The sequence below is a fragment of the Oncorhynchus clarkii genome, chromosome 7 (assembly GCF_045791955.1).
Source record: "Oncorhynchus clarkii lewisi isolate Uvic-CL-2024 chromosome 7, UVic_Ocla_1.0, whole genome shotgun sequence".
NCBI classification, from domain to species: Eukaryota; Metazoa; Chordata; class Actinopteri; order Salmoniformes; family Salmonidae; genus Oncorhynchus; species Oncorhynchus clarkii.
In genome coordinates this window covers 72,931,886-72,952,845 of record NC_092153.1, presented here as the reverse complement: position 1 = coordinate 72,952,845, position 20,960 = coordinate 72,931,886, and the positions used below count along the sequence as shown (strand labels likewise).

The window sequence follows — 20,960 nt, the reverse complement described above, 5'->3', positions numbered from 1 at the left end:
ATCCATTCATCATCATGATCCATTACACCTTACAGAATAACAAACTGTTTGATACAAACATAGAAATGTGCATTTCGTTCTTTAAACATGATTACAACATTGGGTAAAAGTATCGTAAACTAAAAAATTAAAAAATGTATCCACTATCCTCTGAAAACAGAGCCACATGGCAAGTTGTTGGAAGAACTTAAAATTCTTAAGTTGAACGGAAATATTATGAAAATTGAGTAAGTTAAACACAATTTTCCGTGTAGTTGTTTTTACACACAAATAGTTGTTAATATTAAGCATTTATTTTATGCTGAATTAATGTAAAAGAACATTTGGGTTGGTTGAACAAGTGAAGTAGAGTAAAGTACTAATTATATTCAAGTAAAGATGAACACTACATTTTGTATGTAATTATATTTTCTAATATAATTTACTAACCACCTGAATCATGTACAGTGCAGTAGCCCATTCCCAGAGCTGTATGTTTCTGTACAATTCAATACTGTTGGTGTGTTTGACGATGCATAGAATGCAGGGTTGGGTTGGTTAATTTATAAATGTAATCCGTTACAGTTATTAGTTATCTGTCCAAAATTGTAATCAGAAATGTAACTGATTACCCAAACTCAGTAATGTAATCTGATTACTTTCCCTTTCAGTGGCATTAGAAGAAGACAAAAATGATCCATCAAACACATTTGGTGTGTCATCATAGTGGTCTCTGACTTGTGGTCAGACTCACTCAGGTGAAACAAACATAACTTGCACCTTTTTTCAAGGCTGAATTGAATGTCATTGACAAAACAGAAAGGTGTCATAATTCGTTTTTTTTTTTACCGACATAATTTCTCAATTTTAGAGTATTACAAGAAGTACTCTGTTATCGAATTACAATATGTTTGCAGGTAACTGATTACAGTTGCAGTTTTTTTATAATCAGATACTCCCCAACCCTGATATAATGCATTCTGCACTGGTCAACTGCATTGACACTTTAACATAAATAAATCATCATAAGAATAGTCAGAATAGCATTATGATAATATCTTATGCTGCAAACAAGGAAAAGCAGCTCCAAATCCATCTAAAGCTTTAATGAGACAGGCAATCCCTTTTATGTAAGTTTTGTACTCTCTCAAATTCAATCTGTGTGCTGTAAATATGTAACATGACTCTATTATTTTCCTCCAGCATTCCTCTATTCTGCGCTCATCCCCAATGCACGCCAGCCAATCATAACTCCAATCAGACCCTCCCCTTTCCAGATAAAAAGAGGGCCAGGGAACAGTGATCTTCATCTACAGAGAGTCACTCAGTCTCCACAGACCACCTCCTCTAACACTGGCTAAAACGTAAGTTGTCATGTCCACCAGAGCTGTGAAGAGCTACTCTGTGAGGCCCTCTTCTGCAGGCATGGGCTCCCCTCAGAACTTCAGCAGCAGCTCCTACTCCGGTGGATATGGCGGTGCCAGACAGAGCTACAGCGTCCGCAGCTCCTACGGGGGCGTTGGCAGCAGCGCCAGGGGCGTTGCAGCAGGTGGTTATAGGGTAGTTGTGGCTGGGGGGTCCGTGCAAAGACGGGGTGTGATGGAGTTTGGGTATACGGTCATGGGTGTTGGCGGTGGTATGGGTGTTGGCGGCGGTATGGGTATGGGGGGTGGTATGGGGGGTGGGACGATGACCTGTACTGGACCCCCTCAAATCACAGCTGTTCAGGTCAACCAGAGCCTGCTGGCACCACTGAACCTGGCGATCGACCCCAACATCCAGGTTGTCCGCACCCATGAGAAGGAGCAGATCAAGAGCCTCAACAACCGCTTTGCCTCCTTCATCGATAAGGTCAGTTCCTCATGTGTTCCTATCACAACAGGGTCAAATGCATAGTGCATGCCAAATACTTTCATACACTTGAGCTGAGCTTGATTTAGCTCGTCTGGTACAATGGGGCCAATGGAGTGTTCCCAAAAGTGCAATGTCCACCCCTGGTTTGTATTAACTTGGCCTTTGAAGGATGATTTCAGTCATCTGTTTCAGATTTTCAATGTTACCTATAACCATTCCCTTTACCTTCATTTAATAAGCTCCCTGCTTTGGTCAATCATAACTGAATGTACATTGTGTACAAAGCATTGTGTACAAAACTGAACGTACATTGTGTACAAAACTATGGAAATAGATTATACTGTACATTTATGACTTATTGCATACTTTTTAGGCAAGCATATAAAAGACAAACTTGGTTATTAACAGAATAAATTGGGAACACCAAACTCCCTCTTACTAAAAAAAGGAGACAGGGTGGACAGAAATTGGGCCAGAGAGAGACCACAAGACGAGGTTAGTTGTATGAATACAGGGTTTGTTGTTCGGAAAACCCTTCTAGACATTAGTTACTGACTCTTAAGTCCACAAAACAATCTTTCTTCTCAGTAGAAGTTGTAGGCAAATAGGGATTTGTTGTTGGCCAGAAATCCATCTTGTCACAGAGTCCTCTCTTGCTCAATGTGTCCCATAGACCTACACAATCAAACAGGAAATGTCATGTTCACTGTCAGATACATCAGCCCATTCATGCACAGGGCTTATCAACGGTCAATTATCTCTACAATGATTACATGCTTCAACCATCCCTTATTGTTTTACCTACCTTAATGGGGCCCGTTATTTATAAAGAACCAAAGAACTCAAGGATCAATGTGCAGGTTAAGCCATAAATCGGTTATGTTTACCACCAGGTTAACCTTATCTATGTGTGGCATTCTACCCCTCTCCACACCTTAGCGATGCACATCACCCTTCCTTCCTTCCTTCCTTCCTTCCTTCCTTCCTTCCTTCCTTCCTTCCTTCCTTCCTTCCTTCCTTCCTTCCTTCCTTCACAAGTTTCAGTCAATGGCACTGACCATTTCCCTTTTGTCCCTGCAGGTGCGTTTCTTGGAGCAGCAGAACAAGATGCTGGAGACCAAGTGGAGCCTCCTGCAGGACCAGACCACCACCCGCTCCAACATCGACGCCATGTTTGAGGCCTACATCTCCAACCTGCGCAGACAGCTGGACGGCCTGGGCAACGAGAAGATGAGGTTGGAGTCGGACCTGCACAACATGAAGGGTCTGGTGGAGAACTTCAAAACAAAGTAAGTACTTTCTTCATATTAGAAATGTTTAACTAGGAGGGTTCATTTGCCCTGAAAAGGTCATTATCATTAATCAAATTAAATGTATTTATAAAGCCCTTCTTACATCAGCTGATGTCACAAAGTGCTGTACAGAAACCCAGCCTAAAACCCCAAACAGCAAGCAATGCAAGTGTAGAGGCACGGTGGCTAGGAAAATCTCCCTAGAAAGGCCAGAACCTAGGAAGAAACCTAGAGAGGAACCAGGCTATGAGGGATGGCCAGTCCTCTTCTGGCTGTGCCAGGTGGAGATTATAACAGAACATGGCCAAGATGTTCAAATGTTCACAGATGACCAGCAGGGTCAAATAATAATAATCACAGTGGTTGTCGAGGGTGCAACAGGTCAGCACCTCAGGAGTAAATGTCAGTTGACTTTTCATAGCCGATCATTCAGAGTATCGCTACTGCTCCTGCTGTCTCTAGAGAGTTGAAAACAGCAGGTCTGGGACAGGTAGCACGTCCGGTGAACAGGTCAGGGTTCCATAGCCGCAGGCAGAACAGTTGAAACAGGAGCAGCAGCACGGCCAGGTGGACTGGGGACCGCAAGGAGTCATCATCCCAGGTAGTCCTGAGGTATGGTCCTAGTGCTCAGGTCCTCCGAGAGAGAGAAAGAGAGAAAGAAAGAGAGAAAAAGAGAGAAAGAGAGAATTAGAGAGAGCATACTTAAATTCACACAGGACACCGGATAAGACAGGAGAAATACTCCAGATATAACAGACTGACCCTAGCCCCCTGACACATAAACTACTGCAGCATAAATACTGGAGGCTGAGACAGGAGGGGTCGGGGGACACTGTGGCCCCATCCGACGATACCCCCCGGACAGTGCCAAACAGGCAGGATATAAGCATTAGCATTTGCATGCTAATTTGGGAAAGTGGCGCTACTTTACAAATCTGGGTCTCAAATACAGTATTGTGATTTCAAGAAGCTTTATTTTTGAATGAATTCAAATCTTTAATCCTAAACATCATTTGATTTTAAGCTTGTCAGAAATGTTTCTTGTTCGATTAAAAGGCTTGCTCTATTCTCCACTCTCCACTCTCAGGTATGAGGATGAGATCAACAAGCGTAACGAGTCTGAAAACAATTTTGTTCTCCTGAAGAAGGTCAGTAGACTGAATCATTATAGAAGCCCCCCTACATGCATAACTTGCAGTGCATCGTTGCTTTACCACAACATCAACAAATTGGCTGAAGTAGAAAAGCACATTTACTTGCAGGAGCAGTTAGGATTAAGTGCCTTGCTCGGTTACTGGTCCAACCTGCCGCCCTACATGAAACTAGATATGTCTTGCTTTCTTAGGATACAGATTCTGCATACATGATCAAGATGGAGCTGGAGGCCAAGCTGGACTGTCTCACTGATGAGATTGAGTTCCTCAGGAGTATCTATGATATGGTAATGTACCATGTCCATACTGCAATGGGAGAGACTGACAGAAAACATTTGAAGGATTGGCCTATGCTGTCGATTCCATTGGATTTGGAATCAATTGAGTGAATAGTAGATGCCGGATGAAATCTAAAGGTTTCTCTTCATCCTCTCTTGGTTCTTCAGGAGCTGCGTGAGCTGCAGGGCCAGATCAAGGACACCTCTGTGGTGGTAGAGATGGACAACAGCCGTAACCTGGACATGGACTCCATTGTCGCTGAAGTGCGCGCCCAGTACGAGGACATCGCCAACCGCAGCAGAGCCGAGGCCGAGACTTGGTACACACAGAAGGTAAGCCATTTCCCCAGTGAGGCCCCCAGAACACCTCACGCCTTTGTAAACTTTCCGAGATTTAATACTGGCTGTGCTCTTATGTCCATACTTGCATATCACTGAGAATGGATGTCCATTAGAGGATGCTGGTGGGAGGAGTTATAGGGGGATGGGCTCATTGTAAGGGCTGGAATGGAATAATTTGAACTGTATCAAACACATCAAACATATGGAAACTACATACTTGACTCTGTTCCACTAATTTCATTCCAGCATTGCAATGAGCCCGTCCTCCTATAGCTCCTCCCACCAGCATCCTATGATGTCGAATGCCTACGTGGTATCCTAATGTGGATACTAGAACAACCACCGTAACCATAAAATCTCAAGTTCTATAGTTTGGGGTGACAGTTACCCCAGGGAGGATCTCTGAGGGAGGATAATGTCACTATGTGAGGTCATGACTAGCTCACCTCCACTACTTCATTATTACTATACATTGTGAAACCTCTCTCGATTACCATAGCAATTGTGGTAACAAAGGCTATTTCTACCATCTCAGGTATCTGCTAGCTAAATTACATGGACTTCACTATTTTGTTATGTCTCTATGTGTTGTCTCTAACAGTATGAACAGATGCAGGTGTCAGCCAGAAAGTATGGGGACGACCTGAAAAACACCAAGGCAGAGATCGCAGATATGAACCGTAAAATCATGAGATATCAGTCTGAAATTGACATGATGAAGGGTCAGGTGAGTGTCTCATACTGCATACCTCTCAGTCAATATGTAACAGAAGTGCCATTTTATCTAACACCCCTAGCGTGGATTATAGGTAGACCTATTATGATTTTTCAATGCCGATACCGATACCGATTATTGGAGGACCAAAAAAGCCGATACCGATTAATTGGACAATTATTATTTATTTTTTTGTAATAATGACAATTACAACAATACTGAATGAACACTTATTTTAACTTAATATAATACATCAATGAAAAATCAATTTAGCCTCAAATAAATAATGAAATATGTTCAATTTGGTTTAAATAATGCAAAAACAAAGTGTTGGAGAAGTAAAAGTGCAATATGTGCCATGTAAAAAAGCTAACGTTTGAGTTCCTTGCTCAGAACATGAGAACATATGAAAGTTGGTGGTTCCTTTTAACATGAGACTTCAATATTCCAAGGTAAGAGGTTTTAGGTTGTAGTTAATATAGTATTTATAGGACTATTTCTCTCTATACCATTTGTATTTCATATACCTTTGACTATTGGATGTTCTTATAGGCACTATAGTATTGCCAGTGTAACAGTATAGCTTCCGTCCCTCTCATCGCCCCTACCTGGGCTCGAACCAGGAACACATCGACAACAGCCACACCCGAAGCATCGTTACCCATCGCTCCACAAAAGCCACGGCCCTTGCAGAGCAAGGGGAATAACTACTCCAAGTCTCAGAGCGAGTGACGTTTGAAACGCTATTAGCGCACACCCAGCTAACTAGCTAGCCATTTCACATCGGTTACACCAGCCATTAGGCTGATAGGCTTGAAGTCATAAACAGCGCTGTGCTTGCAAAGAGCTGCTGGAAAAACACACTAAAGTGCTGTTTGAATGAATGCTTACGAGCCTGCTGCTGCCTACCATCGCTCAGTCAGACTGCTCTATCAAATCATAGACTTAGTTATAACATAACAACACATAGAAATACGAGTCTTTGGTCATTAATATGGTCGAATCCGGAAACGATCATTTCGAAAACAAAACGTTGATTATTTCAGTGAAATACGGAACCGTTCTGTATTTTATCTAACAGGTGGCATCCCTAAGTCTAAATATTCTTGTTACATTGCACAACCTTCAATGTTATGTCATAATTACGTAAAATTCTGGCAAATTAGTTCGCAATGAGCCAGGCAGCCCAAACTGTTGCATATACCCTGACTCTGTGTGCAATGAACGCAAGAGAAGTGACACAATTTCACCTGGTTAATATTGCCTGCTAACCGGGATTTATTTTAGCTAAATATGCAGGTTTAAAAATATATACTTCTGTGTATTGATTTAAAAAAAGGCATTGGTGTTTATGGTTAGGTACAGTCGTCCAACGATTGTGCTTTTTTCGCAAATGCACTTTTGTTAAATCATCCCCCAGCGTTGCATCGATTATATGCAATGCAGGACAGGCTAGATAAACTAGTAATATCATCAACCATGTGGAGTTAACTAGCGATTATGATTGATTGATTGTTTTTTATAAGATAAGTTTAATGCTAGCTAGCAACTTACCTTGGCTTCTACTGCATCCGCGTAACAGGCAGTCAGTCTCCTTGTGGAGTGCAACGAGAGGCAGGTGGTTATTGCGCTGGACTAGTTAACTGTAAAGTTGCAAGATTGTATCCCCCGAGCTGACACGGTGACACGGTGAAAATCTATCCTACTGCCCCTGAACAAAGCAGTTAACCCACTGTTCCTAGGCCGTAATTGAAAATAAGAATGTGTTCTTAATTAACTGACTTGCCTAGTTAAATAAAGCAATAAAACTTGTTTAAAAAAAAATCTGCGCCCAAAAATACCGATTTCCGATTGTTATGAAAACTTGAAATCGTCCCTAATTAATCGGCCATTTCGATTAATCGGTCGACCTCTAGCGTGGATAGACTGTCTCTCCTATTCAGCGGTAGGATCAACAACATTTACAAATAGGAACACAACTAAAAATATGATTTATCTGACAATAGCGCAACCACCTGGAGAACCAGATTGCTAAGGCAGAGGAGCGCGGTGAGCTGGCAGTGAAGGACGCCAGGCTTCGCATCAACGATCTCAAGGTGGCCCTGCAGAGAGCCAAACAGGACATGACCATGCAAGTCCACCAGTACCAGGAGCTGATGAATGTCAAGCTGGCCCTGGACATTGAGATCGCCACCTACAGGAAGCTGCTGGAGGGAGAGGAAAGCAGGTAGGAACCGTGAGCCCTGCACAAATTAAGTGGCTGCCTTCCCTCTTTCCCTCAGATCTGATCTGAGTTAGGCTTTCATGTAACGTTCTTTTAGATTAGTGAGTAGTCACAGGAAGTAAGGAGGATAGCATTCACACATGAGAGCATTAAGACATGATGTTGAATGACCTGACTCTAGCATTAGGAGAATTTGATGATGACCAATGAGTTAATTTTCTCACTGATAATATCCCTTCCACAGAAAGGAATGAATAGAAGGGACATCCCCATTCAAGTCAATGATGTCAATGATGGCATAATGGGTGGACTGGCAGCAATTTTGAGTGTACCCAGGCCAGGAAGTAAAAGCAAGAAGTTTACCCTTCAATACGTGCTGTGATTTGTTGAGTCAACTCAACTGACATTACAAAAAATACACAGTAGCGGTGCGTGGGTAAAATCAGTGGGGAATCCAAGCCAGGAAAAAAAACTATATTAAAACCTGTGTGTTGTGATAATTGTGTTGTTTGCTCTATAACCTGTTAGTTCATATGCCTTGCAACTGTGATATATAGGCCTAAGACCGAGACAATAAAAAGACAGTGGCAGAGTAAATTAAACGACACATTTGTTTCATAACAAAACCGGAGAGCAAGATCTGTCTGGTGAAGTCCACAAAACATATTGCATGAGCTGGACAGGTAGGGGGAGCCAAAGCGAAGGCTGGTGTGACAGTAACAACAGTTACATGACCTACAGCATGGTCAAGCAAGGTAATGTTTAGAACACTTTTGGACTACTAAACAACTATTGATTGAGAACCACAGAGAGATACCGCAAGTCATAAAGAAAACATGCGCTGCCTCCACTATTCCAGCACCATTTCAACTTCAACATTTCAACATCATATACAGTGCCTTGCAAAAGTATTCATCCCCCTTGGTGTTTTTCCCATTTGTTTGCATTACAACCTGTAATTTAAATGGATTTTTATTTGGATTTCCTGTAATGGACATACACAAAATAGTCAAAATTGGTGAATTGAAATTAAAAAAATATGTTGTTTAAAAAATGTGAAAAAATACAAATCTGAAAAGTGGTGCATGCATCACCCCTTTGCTATGAAGCCCCTAAATAAGATCTCATTCAACCAATTACCTTCAGAAGTCACATCATTAGTTAAATGAAGTCAACCTATGTGCAATCTAAGTGTCACATGATCTGTCACATGATCTGCTCTGAAAGGCCCCAGAGTCTGCAACACCACTAAGCAAGGGGCACCAGCAAGCAAGCGGTACCATGAAGACCAAGGAGCTCTCCAAACAGGTCAGGGACAAAGTTGTGGAGAAGTACAGATCACTGTTGGGTTATAAAAAAATATTATAAACTTTGAACATCCCACGGAGACCCCAAAATCCATTATTTAAACATTGAAAGAATATGGCACCACAAACCTGCCAAGAGAGGGCCGCCCATCAAAACTGACAGACCAGGCAATGAGGGCATTAATCAGAGAGGCAACAAAGAGCCCAAATATAACCCTGAAGGAGCTGCAAAGCTCCACAGTGGAGATTGGAGTATCTGTCCATAGGACCACTTTAAGCTGTACACTCCACAGAGCTGGGCTTTATGGAAGAGTGGCCAGAAAAAAAGCCATTGCTTAAAGAAAAAAATAAACAAGCACGTTTGATGTTCACCAAAAGGCATGTGGGAGACTCCCCAAACATATGGAAGAAGGTACTCTGGTCAGATGAGACTAAAATTTAGCAAACACTGTCTGGCGCAAACCCAACACCTCTCATCACATCGAGAACACCATCCCCACAGTGAAGCATGTACCACCACGCAGTATCATGCTGGGGGATGTTTTCATCGGCAAGGACTGGGAAACTGGTCAGAATTGAAGGAATGATGGATAGTGCTAAATACAGGGAAATACCAGATGGAAACCTGTTTCAGTCTTCCAGAGATTTGAGGGGTGAATAGTTATGCACACTCAAGTTTTCAGTTTTTTTGTCTTGTGTCTTTTTTGTTTCACAATAAAACATATTTTTAATCTTCAAAGTGGTAGGCATGTTGTATAAATCAAATGATACAAACCCCCCAAAATCCATTTTAATTCCAGGTTGTAAGGCAACAAAATAGAAAAAAAGCCAAGAGGGGTGAATACTTTCACAAGCCACTGTAATCCCTATGCTTAGTCAAATACAGTGACATCTAAAAGATACCCAAAAGGATTTATTCCAACGTAAGCTAAACATGATGTGGCTGTCCATGCTACTGTTTTCTCTGTGTGTGTGTGTGTGTGTGTGTGCAAATAGAAAATACGTTTTGACTCACCAAACTTGTAGAGAAACACCAATGCCATCCTGTTCTTTCATCTTGCCTAAACGGTCTCTGACTCTGTCATACTGTATACACCTTTAGTTTTTGTTGGCCTAGGCTACCTGGCTAAGATGCTTGCTGGCTAGCATAACTTCCATTCATTGGCAACGATGCGCCAGGCCAGCTAGTAAACATCAGTATACTACATCTAGCTACATGTGGAACTTCCATCCTCTCAGGCCAGAGGCACAATGTATTCATTTATGGTTGGATCAGAATCGCCTTTATAATAATTTGCCAGTGCAGAGAATTGTAGTAAAGTAAGTAAAGTAAGTAAAACCACAAGCCCAAATCCCTATCTCCATCCATAGCTAATTTAGGAAGGAGACGATTTTTACTAGCCACCGGACGACAAGGACACAACAAGATGATGGAATAATTCAATTTTTTTTCTGTCAATTATGTTTGGCTTTGAAGCCAAATCCAAACTGGCTTCCCTTAACACTTGTTTGTGCGCTAGGACCATTGGCTATTATTTAATATATATTTTATTTATCAAGGGAGGCCAAAACGCTCACTGGCTTCCCTTACATTCAATCAAAGAGTGATTCAATGCTACGGGCTGGAACAATGTCATACTCTTTTTGACCAGACAACATCAGATAGATGGGCTACAAATACTAAGACAGAGGGGCGCTGTTTCATTAACTTGTATTCTCTCTCCGGTACATTAAGACTCTTGTGAATTGAAGTAAATTTATGAAACACAGAGACGAAAGATAAATTAGTTTGTGTTTTTTAATTTTTTAATTTGTGCATATTTGGGGGAAGCTTGGCTTCCCTTGGCATCCATGAATACACACCCCTGAAAATACGTTTAATTGCATGAGCCACATCAGTTAGCATCATTTAATGAGCAAGTCTTCACTACCCAATTCTACATCTAGTTAAGTTGTTTTGTTGTTGAAACTAGCTAGTGTCTGCTTGCAAAATTAATTCATATGAAACATATGGCAGGGATGCTAACAATGCTGAAATGCTTACTGTGAAATGCTTGCTTACGAGCCCTCCAAACAATGCAGTTTAAAAATAAAATAGTAACACAACTTGCCTAGTTAAATAAAATAAAAAGAGGAATAAAATAAATACACAAGAATGGAGCTATATACAGGGAGTACCAGATCAAATGTGGAGCTATATACAGGGAGTACCAGTACCAGATCAATGTGCAGCTATATACAGGGAGTACCAGTACCAGATCAATGTGGAGCTATATACAGGGAGTACCAGTACCAGATCAATGTGGAGCTATATACAGGGAGTACCAGTACCAGATCAATGTGCAGCTATATACAGGGAGTACCAGTACCAGATCAATGTGGAGCTATATACAGGGAGTACCAGTACCAGATCAATGTGCAGCTATATACAGGGAGTACCAGTACCAGATCAATGTGGAGCTATATACAGGGAGTACCAGTACCAGATCAATGTGGAGCTATATACAGGGAGTACCAGTACCAGATCAATGTGGAGCTATATACAGGGAGTACCAGTACCAGATCAATGTGGAGCTATATACAGGGAGTACCAGTATCAGATCAAATGTGGAGCTATATACAGGGAGTACCAGTACCAGATCAATGTGGAGCTATATACAGGGAGTACCAGTACCAGATCAATGTGGAGCTATATACAGGGAGTACCAGTACCAGATCAATGTGGAGCTATATACAGGGAGTACCAGTACCAGATCAATGTGGAGCTATATACAGGGAGTACCAGTACCAGATCAATGTGGAGCTATATACAGGGAGTACCAGTACCAGATCAATGTGGAGCTATATACAGGGAGTACCAGTACCAGATCAAATGTGGAGCTATATACAGGGAGTACCAGTACCAGATCAATGTGGAGCTATATACAGGGAGTACCAGTACCAGATCAATGTGGAGCTATATACAGGGAGTACCAGTACCAGATCAAATGTGGAGCTATATACAGGGAGTACCAGTACCAGATCAATGTGGAGCTATATACAGGGAGTACCAGTACCAGATCAATGTGGAGCTATATACAGGGAGTACCAGTACCAGATCAATGTGGAGCTATATACAGGGAGTACCAGTACCAGATCAATGTGGAGCTATATACAGGGAGTACCAGTACCAGATCAATGTGGAGCTATATACAGGGAGTACCAGTACCAGATCAATGTGGAGCTATATACAGGGAGTACCAGTACCAGATCAATGTGGAGCTATATACAGGGAGTACCAGTACCAGATCAATGTGGAGCTATATACAGGGAGTACCAGTACCAGATCAAATGTGCAGAGGTACAAGGTATTGAGCTAGATATGTACATGACGGCAGGGTAAAGTGACTAGACATCAGGATAGATAACAATAAGAGTAAAATAAAGAACAGAGTTGCTACAGCAACTGATGAGTGTAAAAGTGTGTGTGTGTAAGTATGTGTGTTTGTGTTGCGTTGGTATGTTTGTGTGTGTTATGAGTGTGTGTGTGTGTGTATGTAGTGTATGTGAATATGTGTGGGTTTTATGTGGGAGTGTCAATGTAGTGTGTGTGAATGAATGTGTCTAGTGAGTCTAGTGAGTGTGCATAGGGTCAGCACAAGATAGAGTCAGTGCAGATAGTTTGGGTACCATTAATTGACTATTTAGCAGTCTGGCTATTTAGCAGTCTTGTGGCTTGGGGGTAGAAGCTGTCTCGGAGTCTGTTTGTCTGAGAGCCGATGGACGGTAGCAGAGTGAACAGTCTATGGCCTGGGTGGCTGGAGTCTTTGGCAGTTTTTCTGAAAAATGTTGGGCCTTCCTCTGATACAGCCTGATATAGAGGTCCTGGATGGCAAAGAGTGATTAGTTCTGCCGTGATTAGTGTGCTGAGTTCTACAACACAGCTCATTACTCTCTGCGCCGTTATCACTTTGGCCAAATGTTACAAAGTAGTGAGGTAAAGTGCCAGCTGTCAGAATCAGATAAATGCTGATTTCTGAGAACAGTCCCATAACTTTGGTGACTTACAACTTTATCAACAAGCTAGCAAACTATCTACCATAAACAAGTTTGCATTAGGCTGCTAGCTGGAGCATGGTTTGCCGCAGTAGCCAGTGTGTCATAGATACCGAGAGTGGAGGGATTTTTGAAATCAGGAACTAGTGTTAGGCAGATGAGCAAAATCTTGATTTTTTAAATTGTGTTCAACGTCTTACATAAAAGATTGGTTGAGCGACGAGCGTCACGTAGGAGTGACACAATCTGACATAAGACAACGTGGTGTATCCATGAGTCTACCACTACCAGTCAAATTGCCACGGTTAGAGCTTCTGGGTTAGAGCTTCATGGTTAGAGCTTCATGGTTAGAGCTTCAGGTTTAGAGCTTCAGGTTTAGAGCTTCTGGGTTAGAGCTTCTGGGTTAGAGCTTCTGGGTTAGAGCTTCAGGTTTAGAGCTTCTGGGTTAGAGCTTCTGGGTTAGAGCTTCTGGGTTAGAGCGTCTGGGTTAGAGCTTCAGGGTTAGAGCTTCTGGGTTAGAGCTTCTGGGTTAGAGCTTCAGGGTTAGAGCTTCTGGGTTAAAGCTTCTGGGTTAAAGCGTCTGGGTTAGAGCTTCAGGGTTAGAGCTTCAGGGTTAGAGCTTCAGGGTTAGAGCTTCCAAGCCTGTTCTATTCCTTCTACTTCTATGATCCCTTCTCTTTACTCTCCACCTCTTTACCCAGGCTCGTTACTGGAATCAAGTTGGTCAGCATCTCCAAACAGTCTTCTTGTAAGTGAATGTCCTCTCACTCCACAGCTATTCTGTTTCACTTAATGCTTAGTACTTATTGTACATCGCACTGGTCAAATAACTGAGATAAATAAATAACACGAGTCCATGTTCACTTCAATGACTCAAAATGTTTATTTCCACTTCCAGCAATAAACTACAACTCTTACCCCCTGGAGAGCAGTCACACCACTAGCTACGCCCGGGGCTCAATAGGCGGATACAAGAGCAGCAGCACTTACATCAGTGGCCATGAGAACAGCCATGTAGGCCACAGTTTTGACCTGCCTGGCAGTATCATCCTGGGAGCCACCAACGGTATCCAGGTCTCTACCAGCAGAGACGTGGATGCCAGCATCAGCCTGGGAGGCAGCAAAGGCACCAGCAGAGATGTGGATTCCAGCATCACCCTGGGAGGCAGCAAAGGCACCAGCAGAGATGTGGATTCCAGCATCACCCTGGGAGGCAGCAAAGGCACCAGCAGAGACATGGATTCCACTGTCACCCGAGGAGATGAATGAGGAGACTTCGTCATCACAGGCGACCATGGAATGTGTTTATTCTTTCTGTGACAGAGTTGTGCTTCCACAACCTACTTTTCAGCCTTCCACTCACATTCATTTGACTTTTCTAGCCAGGTTAGTACATCATTTACCTGCCAAACAGTGACCTTTCAAACAGGCTAATTAGATCCACCTGGAATCACAGGCAGTCTAACTGTAACTTAATTTTCCTACCCACAAATGGTCTGGTTTAAAGTGGTAAATGTGAAGGGTTATGTATTCCTGAAAGGCCCCTGAAAGTCAACCCCTTATGCCTATTTGGCCTACTTGTGTGGTCTCGTTCACTGTCAATGGATGCTATCCATCTCATTTGTCTGTCCACACCTGAGTCACCAGCAGGTGCCATTGTAGCAGATGTTTTTCTCTCTGCTTGCTCAGAGACCCATTAAAGCACTAGGAGAACAAACAACCTCTTAATGTGTATGTGATGTGTGACATATTTCTTCCATTGAGTCATTTGATGAGAGGATGCTGTTATCCTTATGCCAAACCCCACCAAAAGGGAAATGTATAAAATGTGTACATGCAGGGCCGGCTCCAGGCATAACCGACATAAGCGGTGACTTAGGGGGCCCCTGTCCCCCCAAAAAGGGAACTCACTATTAAGAGTAAGAATAGTACACCAGATGTGATTTTGAAAAAAAACACAAAAAAAACAAGATAAAAACAACAGTTTTTCTCTTGTTATGTCAGTCCCTCAGTTAGCTGACAATTTGCAATGTACATGTTTGGATAGTCTAGTCTAGTTAGTCTAGCCAACTATACTTGTAGTAATCATGGCCAAATACCGATTGGGGACGCAGTATTAGTCATTCTCACTCAGATATCATATTAACATGGCATAAGTAATGACAAAATGTGTAGAATTGTAGGAAATGTGCTTTAAAACTGAAAAATGTATCACTCTGCACCATGGCAAAATGAGTACAATTGCAATACATTTGTTATAAAATTGCTAAATGTTATCTCCGCCCCACGGCAAAATATGTATAATTGCAGTAAATGAACATTAAAACTGAGATTTTTATCTCTGCCATCAAGAGTGGGACCACTAAAATGTTTTGCCACAAGGTGGGGGGCCCTTGGACACAGGCCCGGCTAGAGTCGTTGTTGCTCCTAGACGTTTCCGCGTCACAATAACAGCACTTACAGTTGACATGTGCAGCTCTGTCAGGGCAGAAATTTGACAAACTGACTTGTTGGAAAGATGGCATCCTATAATGAAGATATATTAGCGTTTTATTTTTCATACATTTTCATAAATGTTGACCAAAAAATACAATTAAATCCATTTTAATCCCACTTTGTAACACAACAAAATGTGGAAATAGTCATGGGTTGTGAATACTTTCTGAAGGCACTGCACATAACATGACTAGGCATCAGAATAGATAAGAAGAATGTATCCATGCAGATACTTAGAGTGTGCACAATGCTTTGCAGGTTTTTAATAAGAAGAATTTATACATGGATCCAACTTTAAGACTATTTTCTCCTTTTCTTCCTTTTAGAATTGCAAGGTATGTGACAATGAGAATAGAGCCCACACACACTTGATTGGGCAATTGCTTAACAAGCTATGGGTTTCTATCCAAACAAGCATTTACTATCCCCTTAAAAGGTGTTTGGATCGTTAGACCATCAGTCTTAATAGACAGGTACTGGCCTGAAGCATATTCAGTCTCTTCTATACTTAGTTCAATCAATCAAAACTCTCCAAAACCACATTCCAACCACACCCTCCACATTCCAAACACACATGCACACATGCAGACACACACACACACACACACGCACACACCAACGCAGACACACACACACACGAATGAACTCACACACACACACACACACACACATACACACACACACACAAATGTACTGTATGTGTATATGTATGAACCCCACATGATCACACCCTCTTTTTCTCTCTCTCATTTGTCACCATGGAAAATGTGTCTTTATGTGCTGTCAGGGAGAATTACAGCATTTTTCTATCACTTTGGCACATTTTTCAGATGTAAGTGGTATTTTTTCAAAACTCAGGACAACAGTTATAATAACACTTGTAATGCCTTCTGTCTGTTCAGAGTCTTATGTTCAGAACCTTTGAACCTACAGGAGCAATTAGGGTTAAGTGCCTTGCTCAAGGGCACATTTTTCACCAAGTCACCTCGGGGATTCAAACCAGCATCCTTCAATTACTGGCCCAACGCTCTCAACCACTAAGCTACCTGCCACCGCCGGTAGCTAGCAACAAGCAATTTCAGGGAGCCAAGGGCTAGAGTACCTGCCATTTCTGCCTCATATAACATTGCAGAAGATCAACTTTTATATGTGACTTGTTACTGTAACTGCTATGGTATCAAGCTAAAATCATCAACCTACAGTGTTGATGATTTTCAAATTCAAATTCATGAGTGGAATTCATGAGTGGAATATACTCTAATTCACAGGCCAAATATTTCAGTAGTGCGTTGTCTATTACACCATCATTTCAAATGGTAGCACAAGGAGTGACTCTTTCCACTTTGCCCTGGCCTATTGAAGCACACTGGCTGATGGAGGATGATCATGTAGTATTTACATTCACATCCATATTTGATTTGGTTTTACCTTCCAACCTACATTTTTGGGTTCAATACATACAGTGCAATCGGAAAGTATTCAGACCTCTTGACTTTTTCCACATTTCTAAAATATATTAAATAATTTGTTTTCCTCATCAATCTACACACAATACCATACCAATGTGAAAACAGGTTTTTAGATATTTTAGCAAATTTATTTCAAATAAAAAACGGAAATACCTTATTTACATAATTATTCAGACCCTTTGCTGTGAGACTCGAAATTGAGCTCAGGTGCATCCTGTTTCCATTGATAATTATTGAGATGTTTCTACAACTTGGAGTCCACCTGTGTTAAATTCAATTGATTGGACATGATTTGGAAAGGCACAAAAATGTCTATATAAGATCCCACAGTTGACAGTGCATGTCAAAGCATAAACCAAGTCTTGAGTTGAAGGAATTGTCTGCAGAGCTCCGAGACAAGAGTGTCGAGGCACATTGAAGGTCCCCAAGAACACAGTGGCCTCCATCATTCTTAAATTTAAGAAGTTTGGAAGCAACAAGACTTCCTAGAGCTGGCCGCCCGGCCAAACTGAGCAATCGGGGGAGAAGGATCGTGGTCAGGCAGGTGACCAAGAAACAGATGGTCACGTTGACAGAGCACCAGAGTTCCTCTGTGGAGATGGGAGAACCTTCCAGAAGGACAACCATCTCTGCAAACCTCCACCATTCAGGTCTTTATGGTAGAATGGCCAGACGAAAGCCACTCGACAGTAAAAGGCACATGACAGCCGCTTGCAGTTTTACAAAAGGCATCTAAAGGACTCTTAGACCATGAGAAACAAGATTCTCTGGTCTGATGAAACTAAGATTGAACTCTTTGGCCTGAATGCCAAGCTTCACATCTGGAGAAAACCTGGCACCATCCCTATGGTGGTGACAGCATCATGCTGTGGAGATGTTTTTCAGCGACAGGGACTGGGAGTCTAGTCAGGATCGAGGGAAAGACGAACGGAGCAAAGTACAGAGAGATCCTTGATGAAAACCTGCTCCAGGTCGCTCAGGACCTCAGACTGGGGCAAACGCTCACCTTCAACAGGACAACGACCCTAAGCACATAGCCAAGACAATGCAGGAGTGGTCTCTGAATGTCTTTGAGTGGCCAAGCCAGAGCCCGGACTTGAACCTGATCGAACATCGCTGGAGAGACCTGAAAATAGCTGCTCAGTGACGTTCCCCATCTAACTTGACAGAGCTTGAGAGGATCTGCAGAGAAGAATGGGAGAAACTCCCCAAGATAAACTCACATTTATAGAAATTCCGACTTACAAAACACACCCCTTCATTTACAATAATTCATAATGTACAGTATCTTTTTTCAGGATTGTTTTTTTATGGCCAATCAGAGATACCGCTTTCTTACATTTCCCTCGTGGTTCTCAGGTTAGCGTGGGGCATCAATAACCATGTGATCTCCCTCAAAGTAGCTTGGTCCTTTTGGCTCCAGCATAACCCATGGATGGCTCTGATCAGAGTAAGGTGGTCTTGTTGGCACTAACTGTTCCTTGGGGGTGACTTTTTTTTGGACAAAAGTCAAAAGAGGCTTACGTGAAGTAGGTTCACACATAGAGCCCTGGAGGTGCTGGAACACATGGCCTTTTTTTATTTTCTTCTTTTACACATACAAGTTAAGTGTGGCAAGTGTGACATTGCGCTGCTGCACTTGTCCTGATGCTCTAGCTATACCTACCAGTGGCAGGCGATGAGTTTGGGATGAATACCACCAGTAGGCTAATCAAGGTTCCTTTGGATGTGCTCAAAACACGGTCTTACGGTCAGGGACAGGGAAGGGGGCAACTGCAGTTCGACTGCCAGTAATTTCAATCATATTAATGTTGGCTCACCATTTTTTTTTTAAGATTTAGGACAAGCTAAAGAAGGAGAAATTCCACAGTTTTGGCGCAGGTACAGCCGACTAGCTAACATTAACTACATTTTGAGAATCAATACTTGGACTCACAGAGCCGGTATAATATCATCAGAAATAATATCGCAATACTCTACTGTATACATTTTTCATCCCTAGTAGAGACGAGGAGTATCATCAGACATGCATGCATGTACTAACTCAATTTAAACCTCCATTCAAACCTCAATTTTCTTGTTTTAGTCTTGTAGCTAACTAGCTATTTCATGCATTCCCCTTGACTCGACTTGTGCACCAATTATTTAGTATTATCATTTGACTCAATGTGTGGCATTCTACATAAATAATTGAGTTATACAAGGAACAAGTCATATGTACAAGGTCATTAAATGTTTGATCTCATTGAATGATTATTGCACTAAGTCCTGTAAAACATGTCAGATTTAACAGCTTCAATTTAACACATATGATATACCACCGGCAATTCACTGCAAAGTTGACTTGTATCGTCTTGAATCTTCCCATGCTGCAGGACTCTACATAAATCATACAGTCACAACTTCTTTTTACAGCCTTGTAGGCTGCTTCCTGTTTTTTTTTAAATGTCATACCTTGTGGCTGGACTAACAGGTTCACATTCTTCCTCTGAACAGCATTTGAGTCTACTGACAGATGAAGGAACACAAACGGCTGGCTGAGCATTTGGAAACAAAGCTTAATTTGCATGAGCTTGTGGTTGCTCAGCAGAGGTGTGTCTCATTCCAACAGTGTAGGAAACTAAACCAGCAGGTCTTTCGACTGCTCCTATCTGCTCACCTTGTCAAAACATCTTGCAGATGTAACCATCAATGCTGATACTAACATGTACCTCGCAATGCATTGCCATGGGTCTATTAATAATCTCTGCATGTATCCCATGTGCAGGGCATGACTGAACTATTAGTAACACCTGTCTAAAATCAAGCTCCCTTGATGAGTTGCTTTTACAACATTCAGCTTATGTACAGTAGAGATTTATTTGGAAGGTTTGGCACAGGGCCTTCTCTACCGAGGTGGTGATCAGGTGAGAGATTCCAAGGTTTTCAGTAGCCCTTTCCTGCAGTCAAATAACCTAGTGGCCCCATGGGTGGAATGTTATTAATATTTATTTCATGAACATTAAACACCATTTTTTTTAAACCAGCCAAAAATCTGGTGTTTCTATGTTAAACAGTTTTGTTATATTTCAGTCTTCTGTGATGTATATAAAGTGTAATATCGGGATGCAAACTCAACATTGAATAAATGTCAACTCTATGTCTGACATGGTAAAGGTGTCCTCTTCTTTTTAAGCCCATAACCGTGTGTGTGAGGTGTATACTAGTAGATTTGTTTAAGTATTACCAAGAAACACTCTGTGTGACCCTGATTTAGCCCATACTCAAATACACAATCATTTCCAGATGCGTTTCCAAATACATTCCAATATTCAACTACATGTGTTTTCAAATAAAAAAAATATCAACATACTTACTTCCAAATGTCTTTGAAAGTAATTGAAATACTCTAAATAGTATTTGAATGCAGGTCTGCTACATATAAGGGGAGCTATCCCATAATACGTGTGATTATTTAATTGGACTGAGGGAGCTAAACTCTTACTGAAGGCTGGGTTTCTCTCACTAGGGCTGGTGGAGCTTGGCACTTACTTCAAGCTAGTCATCTGCATGCAGATTGGTGGAAGGTTTCACAGAACATAGATCAACACTGATCTTCGCTCCAACTCCTTTCTCATTACTAAATATGTCTGAACAGCTCAGTTTCTCTCCATGTAACTCTATGCACTTCAAGAGTACACAAACAAGGCCTTGGTTGAAGGGAAGGCTGACAGGCAGCTGGGGCCTCACTGTGCCATACCCTATATCCTGCCAAACATGTTGATAAGCAGGACATGGAATACAATACCCATTTCACACCCTCTCTGTCTCCAAAC

At 41.9% G+C, this 20,960-nt stretch overlaps 1 protein-coding gene across 2 annotated transcripts; it reads left to right on the top strand.

Annotated features, from left to right (window-relative positions):
* The first annotated feature begins 1,287 nt into the window (after positions 1–1,287).
* Positions 1,288–15,531, top strand: LOC139414443 (keratin, type II cytoskeletal 8-like). Of its 2 annotated transcripts, XM_071162358.1 has the most exons (9): positions 1,288–1,830; positions 2,914–3,122; positions 4,213–4,273; positions 4,471–4,566; positions 4,726–4,890; positions 5,501–5,626; positions 7,621–7,841; positions 13,882–13,928; positions 14,079–15,531. In XM_071162358.1, exons 1-9 carry the CDS (start codon positions 1,354–1,356, stop codon positions 14,447–14,449), a joined length of 1,773 nt encoding a protein of 590 aa, XP_071018459.1. In that variant the 5' UTR covers positions 1,288–1,353; the 3' UTR covers positions 14,450–15,531. The 2 variants fall into 2 exon arrangements, with proteins under 2 accessions (XP_071018459.1, XP_071018460.1); XM_071162359.1 differs by lacking the exons at positions 13,882–13,928; positions 14,079–15,531 and adding an exon at positions 8,083–8,214.
* Positions 15,532–20,960: the final 5,429 nt, after the last annotated feature.

Bases quoted from the DNA above. Each gene is read 5' to 3' on its own strand.
- LOC139414443 (XM_071162358.1), top strand. From the start codon at position 1,354: ATGTCCACCAGAGCTGTGAAGAGCTACTCTGTGAGGCCCTCTTCTGCA. The intron at 4,274-4,470 runs GTCAGTAGACTG...TTGCTTTCTTAG, and splicing joins ATTTTGTTCTCCTGAAGAAG to GATACAGATTCTGCATACAT. The intron at 4,891-5,500 runs GTAAGCCATTTC...TGTCTCTAACAG, and splicing joins AGACTTGGTACACACAGAAG to TATGAACAGATGCAGGTGTC.